At 31.9% G+C, this 13011-nt stretch overlaps 1 protein-coding gene across 3 annotated transcripts in view; it reads left to right on the top strand.

Annotated features, from left to right (window-relative positions):
- Positions 1 to 12795, top strand: part of LOC148607651 (synergin gamma-like) — a 28598-nt gene extending 15803 nt beyond the window's left edge. For all 3 annotated transcript variants that reach the window (XM_088546631.1, XM_088546629.1, XM_088546630.1), the window contains 6 exons: positions 3113 to 4930; positions 5559 to 5641; positions 6803 to 6953; positions 7712 to 7768; positions 8660 to 8751; positions 9628 to 12795. In XM_088546631.1, coding sequence (XP_088402757.1) covers positions 3113 to 4930; positions 5559 to 5641; positions 6803 to 6953; positions 7712 to 7768; positions 8660 to 8751; positions 9628 to 9870 — 2444 coding nt within the window. In that variant the 3' untranslated portion in view covers positions 9871 to 12795. The remainder of the gene's footprint in view (positions 1 to 3112; positions 4931 to 5558; positions 5642 to 6802; positions 6954 to 7711; positions 7769 to 8659; positions 8752 to 9627) is intronic.
- Positions 12796 to 13011: the final 216 nt, after the last annotated feature.

The raw sequence follows: 13011 nt of genomic DNA, 5'->3' as shown, positions 1-13011 counted from the left end.
GAACATCCTTGCTTGCTGTGATTAGAAACAGTTATTATATTTTTATCTTGAAATTATCTAGTCAACTAATTTTAAATGCTTTGATAATACTTTAAATAACATTAGTTTTATTTAACACATTATAGATGACACTTAATTCAAAATCATTTATCCAAAATAATCATTTTGAAATTGAAATAGAATCCATGAAAATGTCAGTTTTGAGCACCAGTATAAATTGAACAGTATCTTCGTCTTGTAGCAGCTTAGTTGTGACAGTTACTTTTTAGTGTAAAAAAATCAGAATTCCTTATCACAAAAAATGTTCAGTGTATAATTAGTTGTAAGTTATGACAACACAATACGATGAGTTGTTATGATATCAAAACTTATGATTAATTTTACACTTACAATAATTTGTGAAAAGGATCGCAGCATAGCAAGATTTATCTGCATGCTTATTTTTGTTTGTTACTCTTTCTGTGTCAACAATCAATATCGGGTCAAACACTAAATATTCATCCAAAGGGAAAAAGATTTGTCAAGCTTTTGGACTGAGTAGTGGCCACACTGTTCAGGGTTTTACATTTTTTGTCTTATCATAACATCCAAATCTGGATTGGTATGGCAAGAATGACACATTGCCAGTTGGTTGTGGGGGTATTTGTGAAATATTCTGTTTGTAAGAATTTTGAAAAGAAATTAAATGGTACCAGACTGGCCTTACCTGCCATACCAGGTGCTATGCCAGCCTAACTTGCCATACCAGGGGCTAAGCCAGCCTTACCTGCCATACCAGGGGCTACACCAGCCTTACCTGCTATACCAGGTGATATGCCCCTGTCCAGTTGCATTCCAAGAAGTATTGTTTTTGTGCTGAAAACTTCTAGCCCAAATTTCAATTTTTAGTAAACGGTATAACACTCATTTTCACTAGCCTCTGTCAAACTAAACTCGTGGCCAAAACATATCTGATACAGACATGACAGAGTTTGGGGAAACATTTTCTACATTGTCAGTCTGAGGTCTGACAAAATGAAATGTTCTGTCAGACCCTTTGATGTTTTAAAAGTCCTGTTTATTACAGCAATGTAACAGAAATATTGATTATGTCAGAAATAGGTCCTGCGCTGATGCTAAAGAAGCAGGATTGACCCAAATTTCACCCATCAGGTCAGACGCTTGGTCTCTTTAAGATGGAGCATTTTGTCTCCTTGTGTATGTTGTTAAATTTGGCACATTTTGTGACATTGCTACATCTTCTTAGACCAAATGTCTGATTGAAATGTTGTAAGCATAGAAAAGTAACAAGGTCTGGTAAAAAAAAATAGAACACCATATTTTGGGAGCGTGTCAGACTAAATGACATAAAGCTTGTTCACAAGTTTTGGGACTCCAGTCATAGATATTTTTAACAACAAAATCTTTTTTTTCCCAAGAAATCTAATTCAACAGGAGAATTTCATGTAATATGAGCTTTAAACAGAAACTCTTCAGAATAAATCCTCTATTATAGTGAACACAATGATTATGTTCAGTGGATAGAGATGGTCTTTGCTTGATTAAATAACAGCCACTCGATTGCCTTAGGTAGTACCAGAGCAGTTGTCAAGGAGATTTGAACTTTCTATCAGACGACAGATTTAAATGCCTATGGAATGCTGTAATTGTATTAATTTTTGTGATGTATTTATTTTTTGCTAGTGAAGCTGTGAAAAACAGTACCATAGAAATTTACTTTTTAACACTATCTAGCACTACTCTTTATATCGATACCCACCAATATGTTCACTTGACAAATGCTGCAAAAAATAGTTATCTCATAAATGAATGTGTATACTGCATCATAAAGTGTTAATCTCCTTGTCTATTGTCAAGTAACCTACCTTTGACAATATATCAGTAGATTGTCATCTAATTAAGGAAAACCAACTCAATCTACTGAATATCACCATTGTATGGGCTGTAATTTAATGTCATGTCATTTTTGCACAATAGAAATGGACTTCACACCTTACTCCTATAGGAAACAATATAACACTGTAGTAACACATTAACACTGAGCCTTTATCCAGAATTGATAATCACATATGAATGAAGATGATTCACCACACGTACAAAAATCACAATCTTATTGCTGACAAGTGCTTCCATTCCTTTTTCACTTCAAAACAATAACTGATTCCGTTATATTCACAATAATGTTTGTGGCATCTTGATTACCCTTTTAGGTGAACAATTTAGATGTATTGCATTTGAACTTTGTTGCATTTCAAATACCATGCATGATCAGATTCTTGTTTTTAATTTTTACAACATATAAATGAAACAAATAGGAAGAGTTGAAAAGTACTGGATACAAATTAATTTATCATGTACAATGAAGATTTTGTTTAAGCCTGTCTGTTAGTATGGAATATAATTGTTCATTTCGTCTCCCTTGAGAGAGCCATTCTCTTATGCTATTAGAAAGTTGATACAGTGAAACCTGTCAAAACCAAACCCTGAATAATTTAGTAACCTTTCAAAACCAAACCCTGAATAATTCAGTAACCTGTCTAAAACAGACACTTTTTAAAGCCACTTTACATCATTTTTAATGGATTTTGAACCTTGGTAAACTGAATACATCTTTAAACTAAACAATAAAGTTTTAAAGTCCATAAGTTTCAGTTTATGCAGGTTTTACTGTATATCAATCTGTTAAAGAATTAAAGATAAAAATTCTACTATTGCCCTGGACTTGAATTGTTATTTTTGTCTTATGGTTTTCTATCAGAGGCATTACATGCTATTCTCTGTAAGAATCAGGCAGTGGGTGAATCATGGTGGAAAAACACACAATACACAAGTATTTCCATGAAACCTTATTCCATTCATTGAAATGCACTGAAAATGAACATTTCAGGGGCAGATAACTCTGTCAAAAACCTCATTTTTCTAACATTCTATTGAAAAATTTCTGAGCAAAGCCAGTGATGCAGAGATAAAATAATGGTCTTTTTAAATAGCAAAAGGATCGTTTAGTGATATCACATTATCAGGTTGGTTGGTTTTTGACATGCATGTTGCTGATTTCTTTCCATTTTGCCATATTCTTACAAACACTTACACTTAATTGTTTTATTAATAGGTGCCTCTACACCCAATAGTATGGATGATGACTTTGATGACTTTAAGTCAGCTGGTAGACCAAGTGATAGCAGTCAGTTCACATCATCAGAACAATCAGAAAATGAAGATTTCAAAGTTTTAGAAACATATCTTGATGACTTTTCAAAGAAAAAACAGGATCTTGACAAGCAAGAGAGTCCATTACATCGTCCAATCACTAAAACAACAAACTTACCAGCCACTGCTTACAATACCACTGTTACTCCTATTCCAGCTATTAAAAGTTTGTGGCCAAGGAATGGGGACAAAAAGGCCTCAGCTCTGCCTCCAAAAACTGTATCTGATATAAGTAAGGCTACTTCTTTCTCTCCACAGTCATCTGACTCAGAATTTGCTGATTTTCAACAAGCACCTGTACTGGCAGCTAAGGAGGACAATTTATCAGCCTCTAAAAGTGCAACTGACCTTATTGGGGAGGAAGATAAGTATGCTATTTTAAGAACATTGGAAACAATAGATACTAGTGGGCCTTCTCTATTTGAGCAAAGTTCCACACCACAGGGAGCTGCCGATGAGGAGGAAGATGAGTGGGCAGATTTCAAGAGTACAGAAACTACCAATAATCAAAGCTCAGCAAAGGCAGATACCACTGGTGAATGGCCTGCATTTTCTAATTCTTCTACAGTAAAACAGGATGTTGACCTATTTGATAATCCTGCAGTAAATACACTTGCCAACAATGATTGGTCAGCACCATGTATAAAACAAGAAAACAATTTGTTTGGTCAGACGGCAATGAATGAAACACCTGGAGATGATTGGTCTAGTTTTTCACAGACTGAACAAATTGACAGTGCAGATGATTGGGCTGATTTTCAGGGATCATCTCAAGATAATTCTGTAAATACCTCAGATATGGCACCTGTTGATAACTCCCCTGCTCCAATAATTTCTGTCAGTCAGTCAGATCTGGTCAATGTTAGAAAGAAAAACCTTCAGCAGGGTGAAATACTTGGGCTTTTCAAACCCAGAGATGATCCCAGTGTTTTATCATCATACAAACTTCCTGATTTAACACAGGAAAACAAAGACAGTTCAGAGCCAGAAGATAGTGGGAAAGTTCTAGAAACTTCCATTGATGAACCAGCACCATTCCAACAAAACTTTCCAACTCCAAAATCAGAGCTCAAACCAAAACAAAACATTCCACATTTGTCTGTTGAGGACGATGATGATCTAATGGTACCACCACCGATGGATGATGAAATGGATGATGAAGATGAATTTGGAGATTTTAGTCGCGGCTATGACATTGATGATGTTACACATGTGCCCAAGTCTCAACAAAGTGGTCAAGGACAAAAGAAAGTGTTTACTATGTATGGTATGGAGTTCACTGCATCGTCAAAATCGAAAGAGGTTTCAAATAAACAGTCAGACTCAGGGTCGCCGAGTCAGTTTACATTCCAGTCTGAGGGTCTACAGGGTGACAATAAAGGTTGTAAACTGAAGGCTGAAGATACTAATTCAGTGTCAAGCTTAGAATTGTCTTTCTCGAAAAACATTTTAAACAGTGTTAAAGATAGTGACTCCGTGTCCATATCAAGTAATGAATTTGCTGCAGATTTCCCACAGAAAAAAACAATGCCTGATTCAAAGTCTATTGATAGTTTAGAATTAAAAATAGCAGAATCAAAGTCATTTGACAGTTTGGAGATCAAGGCTGGTGAAACTAAGTCGACAGATAGCTCTGATATGGAAGAAAAATCCGAAAGTGATGGACAGAAAACAGGAAGTGATTCAGATAGGGCTCCTGACAATGAAGCTCCTAAGCAAGGTGAGTTAATAATTTTTTCCCCTTGCTTTGAAAGTTAGAGGTAAAGATGTTGGTTGGTCTGATCAACCTTCTAACTTTTTCATTATTGTTTTCTCTGCAACTACTGATCACAGCCAGGCTTTATTTAGGTACTGCGAAAGTACTTTAATTCATGGATATCTATTTAAGTGGATTATGGATGATACACAAGTTTATGGATTTTTCAATTTACGGTTTTGAGGTTTTCAGTAAACATACCTTTTCGTTGGGAACCAAATCATGGTCTGGCTCAACCACGAAAGCCACACAAATCTGTACTGAACAATAATAGTACATTTCACAGTGTGCCATATTGTGGGATTGGATTTCTGATTGAAGCAACTGAAACTTCCTGTTTGACAACTTTGTTTATATTTTCAACCATATAATTACTTGAGTGTAAAACCTGTGATTTATTCTGTATTGTTGACTGTTCTTATCAAATTCCAGAGCCAATTCTCTGCATCATAATGGTATTAATTAGCTGACAATGTACATGTAATTCAATTATGACTTTATTTTACTGCAATTAAATGTAAATTTGTTAAAAATTGCAAATGTATAAAAAAAAATATGCTGGATTATGTCTCCTTTCCCTTATGTATTTCAGTGACATTTAGTATTGGTAGTCAGCCACCCCAGCCTGTTCCATTGTTTGGTGATAGATACAGCAACATTATGGAAGATGTCACTGTAAGTAATACTAATAATATAGCTAAATATTATTATTTCATTGAAGATATAGCAAGCCGTCACTGTAAGTAACACTGAAGATATGGCTTAATTTATGACAGTTTAATACCACCTCAAACAGAGCTTGGGGTATGTAGGAATCACCCTGTATGTCTTTCTCTCTGTCCATATTTCTTTTAATCTCCCCCTTTACCAGTTTACCACTCAAGAGATTTTGGTGTAATTTTATAGGAAGATTTGGCATCACTTATAGATGTGCATTAAGGAATAGAAATTACGTGTACTTCTCTATGACTTCAATTATTAATTAATATGAATTATCATTTGTAATTTAAATTTGATATTTGATTCTGTTTGAGGGGTTTTCTCTTTGTGAGTTTGCTCAAAGAATTTAGTTTAATGAAGGTTGATTGCCAATGAAATATTTTATATGCTATCATTAAATTGCAAACACATTTGTTAACTATAAATTTTAACTAATGATATTCTGATGAGGAATTGAATTTCTCAACACTAATGTGGTACAACTGTGACTAAGATTTCAAAATTCCAAACTGTTAACTCGTATTTATATGCTTTTTGTGTTCTTTTATTTGCTTTTAGTTAAAACCTATAATAACATCTACAACATATTTTCACAGATTCACATGACCCTTACATGATGCAAGTATATAAATTTTGTGGCTGTGTTAACATGCAATTCATGTAAATTAAGTCAGTAGGCCAAATAAAGTTAATCAGTAGATTCTCACCCCCTCCTGCCCTAAAAAATTAACAAAGATAAAAAAAGATTAGGGTGGGAATTTCAAAATCAGGATTTTTCTAGTTTCTAGTATTGAGATACTATAACACACAAATCTTTTCTTGGTGACTAAAATGATGTTTCTTCTTCAAAACTGATGTGGCTATGGATTTAGACCATACCTATAATTCAATTACTAAAATTAGGCTAGCAAATATCTGGTAAGAAATAAAAAAAATAATAAAATCCTCCCACCTTTGTCAAAGTTGGACAAGAATTTACCATTTCAGTTTCCTTGGCCATATCATGAATTTTATTTTGACCTATTTTTGACTGTTTTTAAATTTGAAGATAAAAGTAGGAGCTTTTTTACATGTGCATTTGAAATAGAATTTACTCAGTCATGTATTTGCTTGTAGGGTTCAGACAAGTATGCCTTTGAATGGCAAAGGTGTTTAGAAAACTGTCAGAAAATGATAAAAGAGGCCAACAATATCTTTAACTCTATCAGTAGTTCTAGTGTTTGTAATGAAGTCATCAGATCTGAACAGGGAACAGAATATGTACAAGGTAGGTATCTATTTATACCCTTTACACCCTGTGGAATAAATTTTCAAATCTCAGTTTTTAACTTGTCAATGTTAAAGCGAATTTTATCTAAATGTTACTTGGATTGTGATTAAACTTAAACAAATGAATATTGTAAACTCAGAAAGTATTGAGATGGTTTTTATCATTCTGATTTCACAGTACTTTTTTTTCAGACACTGCGTTGATTCCCTATTATTTCACTGCTTAATATGTTCTTGGGTTGCTGCCCTGATAATAAAAATATTTCCTTTTTTCAATGAAAATATGTGACATCAATGATAACAGAATAACATTAGCTTTGAACACCTCATTTTTGAAATTTCATAATTCACTATAAAATGATGATTTTGTAATACCATTCTAGTTGTACTGTTTTTTAAGGGAGGTAATTGAACTGATATGTACTTGATTATTGTTTTTAATTCTGTTTTGGTAACCAAGGTAATACTGAAAATATATTGCTAGTGTACATGTAAGAGTGATCTGTAGTATTATTACATAAGTTTGTAATGAATAAAAATATTCCTTGTTCTGGCTTTAATCATTGAAGATTTTATAGATTACATCTCAACAATTTTAAGAAAGAGAATATATTTCTGTTTCATTTATACAGTGAGCATTGTTGTGTTACAAAGAGGTTTTTGTTAAGGTCCATCTTTCCTCTTGAAATCAATGTTCTTGTATTTATATTAAATCTTAGGTAATGACCAAGTAATATAAATGATATATTTTGATAGGCATTGTGGAGATCTACAGAATTGTATGTAGGATAACAGTTTCCATGAAATCTACAGGTAGCTATATATTTTTATGGCATTTTATAGGGATATTATTACCTATCCACAAGATGAAATAAATCATTTATCTTTGTTGTAGGGGATAAGAAACAGATATACTAAATGACAGTATCTATTTGAATATTACTTTAAACTTAATCATCATTCAGTAGTTCTTAAACGTAGAATGTTAAGCAGTTTCATGTGCACAAAGTTTTCTTTTTTCTTTTTTTTTTTTTAGAAATATTCTAGTGTAAAAAGAAACGTAGGTTTAGAAATATTTTAGTGTAACATTGTATTGAAAAGAAACGTAGGTTAAAGCTTATTTATGCTTTATGCCTCTCAGTAGGACTATCACTAGAATACTATGAACCTACTTATTTTTGTGAGCGATATTTTAGATAATGTCAAGAGTAAGAAAAACACAAAAATAAATTTCACCAAATAAGTTTGTTTATAATTGAATACATCTTTATAGAGGGCTACACTCAAAATTAAATAGCTTCAAACAGCATTGCCATACTAAATTTCAAAAAACAAGTATTCGAGAAAATAAATTGTACAGTAAGTTACGTGGTTTTAAATCATGCTTTCACAGTGTTAGTAACAATGTGAAAAGTAACAACTATAAATAATGACTGCTTATAACAGCAAAGCTAGCAAGTATGGTAGAGATATCAAATTTGGTATTCCTATTGATGCTGAAAAATTTTCTGCCTAATTATTATTATTCTCAGAATTCTTGTTGACCACACCATAAAAAAAGGACAGCTTCAGATGACCAATAGAAAAAGACTATTTGGCATTCTGGGACAGGTCAAATGCCATCCTTAATCAACTTAAAAAAAATACACAAATCCTTCTCTAGGATTTAAGGTAGCATCTTTCTCATATAAGATTTCTTTACAGCATTGATAACAGATAAACTGTCTGAGACATTAAAGGATGTTGATTTGGTCTGGAACAATTTGACAGCATTCCTTGTTGGTGGTAACATGATGGTAGGTATACAGTAGAAGTCTTTTCAGAAGGATCATATTATTGAACTTGTTATCTTAAATCTTCTATCCTCATTCAGTGGCTGTTGGGATTCAATAACAACTATTTTCCTAGTGTAAATGTCTCCTTTCCCATTATGAAATTATTTGGATTTTAAACTACATTGTCATATAGTTAGTTTAAACATATTTATTCCGTCAAATACATTTCTGTTTGAATTTTACAAAGTACAATAATACACACTGGATCAGGAAACATGCAAAGCTTATATTAATCCATCTCCATAGTCATATAGTCATATAGTTAGCAATGAATTATCAAATGCTCCATATGTAATCATTTTAATGAATCGCCCGTGAATTAAATTCTAAAATGTCACTCATTCATTTTTTCCCACCAAAAACATCAAAGCAATTTTTGTTTGTGACATTAACTTCATTTGATGTCACTGATGATTCCAAATACATGTACCATTCTGCTGATCACAAAATTTGAAATTCATTTGAAAAAAAAACTTATAAATTATTGAGAAAAATTTATATATACATAATAAATAGGATAATCAATTGGTTATCATGAATAACTAAAATATAAATGCTCCTGCCGAGAATGTTTAGAGATTTGATTCATGCATGAAACAGTTTCCTTGCACTCGTTAAATCTTGGGGTTCTTCTTCAGTAGTGATCATAGTTTGGTTTTTCACTCATGCCAATTATTCTTTTGTTAACATTTACAATTTAAGAAAAACATGTATGTACTCATGATGTTATGACTTTACTGATGGTTGTAGATTTCTTTCTTTTTAAAATGAGTATTCAGAAATATTTCCTAACTGCTTAATTAAAATTCATTATATTGTCCTCATGTTAAATTTCAGCCTGATGACAATACTTTAAGTTTCAAACACTGTTTACTTAAATCTGACGACATAGCTTCTCAGATGAGAGCTTGTGGGGTGTGTTTACTGGATGTTGATGTCAAAAGCAAGGACTTTAATAGTGAAGAAGAATCGTCAAAATTAACATATGGAGGTCGACAATATCATGTGACTTGCGCTAATTTCTGGGTCAATTGCGTTGACTCAATGTTACCAGCACTTAAATTACCAGAGTTGCTATGAGTAAAGTTGTCCTTGTAAAAGTTAATACTGAAAAAGGATATAAGATATTTTTTTTTCAAATTGAACTGTTATTGTAGAAAATATTTGTCAAGTCAGTTAACTTTAAGGACATAAAATGTTCTTTTTATGTTTTTCAACTGTAACTGATGGTTGAAATCATCAAATGTCTTTTTTAAGTGAAATTCATAGTAATTATGAGTGGTCTGAAAATTTTACTATAGCATTTATGTTTCAGGTTATTATCAAACCCCTTTGAAATAGCTACGTCAATTGTTTAACACTGTCTACCAAATCTTTTTTTATTCAAAAACATGATTAGTCTCAGTATTTTAGTTGATACTGTCAGCATTTTGAAGTTGGAATCGGTGTGAAATAGGTTGTGTATGATAATTTATTAGAATGTGATAATGGTCAATCAAGAAACCGGAATAATTCAATAAAAAAAAGATTCAACATTAAGTATTAAGATAGTTCTCATGAAGATTGTGTGCGAAGCACAGAAATCGTAATCACTTTTCATTATTTTATTTAAATAAATCCATTTCAAAGTTGTTGGAAGCTAACCTAACATATCACTTTTGCTTGTTATCGTTGATTGTGATTTCTGCATGTTGATGAGACTTTTATTAATGTGTAAAATACATTACAATGAAACATATTTGTTAAACTTGGTTTAAATTGGAAAATTGTTAACCTTATACAAGCTTATACTGTTAAAATTGGTAATAATAATGGTCGAAATACTGTGTAATTGGTAATGTTTGTAGGGTGCTTATTTAAGTGTATTTTAGTGATCTGTCTAAAAATGCTAAAATAAATTATATGAATCAGAAACTCAGAGATAAAGTTTCTAATCACACCATAGCATCTCCCGAGATTAGAATCAGCATTTTTTCAACACAAAATGGAAGGTTGTTATTACCATATAACCCTGAATCGGATGTTTTGGGGTCCATTGGTTTTCCCTTCATTTTTATATTTAGTGTGTTGAAATGAGGGGAGATAACCCAACTTCTAAACATACCAACTGTATCCTATAAGTGAGATCACTCCTTGCGCTTCCATGCATTCTACATTTTATTTTCAGGTTTTTTATGAAGTTGGTCATTTAACCTATACAGGTTCATTCTTTGTTTAGAATTATGTTATTATTTTGTCTCAGACATGATTATTTCTCTTTTTAAAGATTTTACCTTTATGGTTCTTTTTTTGCTGTGTGTTACTTCCAATTTCAGCAATTTATGCTTTTTGATTGGCTAAGTAAAAACATGTCTATACAGTCTGTACTAATAAATGTAATTTGCCTTAACATTATATAGATTCTGTACATTCCAATAGCATTACTTGCTTTATGAAGGCAAAACTTTCATGATTTTTGTGTATGTGTTTTTTTTGTTTTTGTTTTTATTTCGGTATTAGTTTTTGCAAGAGTTATCTTTGATATTATATTTAGTGCTATTCAAAATTCAATCTAGTGTTGATTAAAAACTTCTACCAGTTCATTTTTTAAGTGAATGTGTACTTGTGATCATTGTAGGTAATGAAATGGAAAACTTGGGTGTTCTAATGTAGATACAAGTATATTTTTCTACATAGCTTTTGCTGTAACAGGGTCCATTTCATTCAAGACCTGAAAATAAGCTAATGCATAATTTTTATCAATGGATAAGGTGTTGATTTCACAAAAAGCCATAAGTATGAAATTCATTGTAAATTATGACGTCACAATGCTTTTATAGGTTGTGATGTGTTACTTACGATCAACTTTACACTTACAATTTCTTGTGAAATCAATGCATGATATGTAATGTTTAAGAAATAACTCGTAGAGGGGGTAGATTTGTACTCATTTTAACATCGGTCAGCATTTATATTCGATTATATAACACCGAGTGACAGCGAGGTGTTAAATGAGAAAATAAATGCCAAACCTATGTTAATATGAGTACAAATCTACCCCTGGAAGGAATTATTTCTTTTCTAATATGACAAATACGGTAACTTTTTAGACAAAAATTTCCCTGGGTGTAGCCAAAATAACGGCGGTTCCATTTAACCTCCTCGGTATGAAAGTTGAATTAAATTTGTATATTAAGTCATCGTATGTGTTAAATGTGTGTATTCATATAATTGATTTCAATTAGATAACCTCTCAGCCGTTAAATCATCGCATAAATGTTTTTAAATGAGTGTTATGTCTCAAAGCAACAGTGAAAGAAAAGAGACAGTGCACAGGTGCTAAAGGTAGCTAACATATACTGTTTGAGGATATGAAGACGTCATATTAGAAAATGTGATAATCTATTTGATCATAAAGAAGAATGAGACGTTTCTTTAGTTTAAACACATTATATTTGCAAATGGTACAAATTTGATTATGCACAAGTTAGACTTGCTGATATAGCCATCTTTGTTTTACAATTTGTTACAGTAATGATAATTATGAGGCATGAGTATCAGAAGTTTGTTAGGCCTTACTAATAGTAGCAAGTCTGAGATACATGTATTTTACAAACTTATACATATGACGTTGATACTTATGGTTTTATTTCTAGCAACAAATGTACTGCATTGACACCTAATGTATAATAGACCATATCATTTTTTTACTACAACACACACCATTGTATGGTGTTCCTGTTCAAATCAATAATAGGCATTGCGTCATGGTTGGATATTATGTGAAGGAGGATAGTATTTGATAAATCGCAAGTTTTTTTCAGCACTAGACATTCCAAAATATTATTTATTTTCCATTTAATGTATTGTATTGATTGAATATTAATTCATACACTTGTAATTCCATATTTGTATTATTTTTTCCCAAATATTGATAGTGCAATATTATTGTTATATTTTTGTCTTCATTGTAACGAGTCACTCACTTCATTAAAGTAAATATTAGTAAAATATTGATGCTGTCTGGATGTTTGTTTGATAACCATAATCACAAATTATAATAACATATAGTTATAAAAATGCTTCACACAGCTGTATGTACTGGTACCCTGCTGCTGGTTTAATTTGATTCTTAGTCCTATAAGTCCTGTAAAGTTCTTCAAATCAAATGGTGGTTTATTATAAATTAAGTATATTTGATGCAATTTCAGCAAAATCCTGTCACCATTTTTAGAGGAGTTA

This window comes from Perna viridis, chromosome 9, assembly GCF_037379345.1.
Source record: "Perna viridis isolate PV_CMFRI_1.1 ecotype Kerala chromosome 9, ASM3737934v1, whole genome shotgun sequence".
Lineage (NCBI taxonomy): Eukaryota > Metazoa > Mollusca > Bivalvia > Mytilida > Mytilidae > Perna > Perna viridis.
The sequence above is the reverse complement of the archived record's forward strand: the minus strand, read 5'-3'. Positions and strand labels throughout refer to the sequence as shown.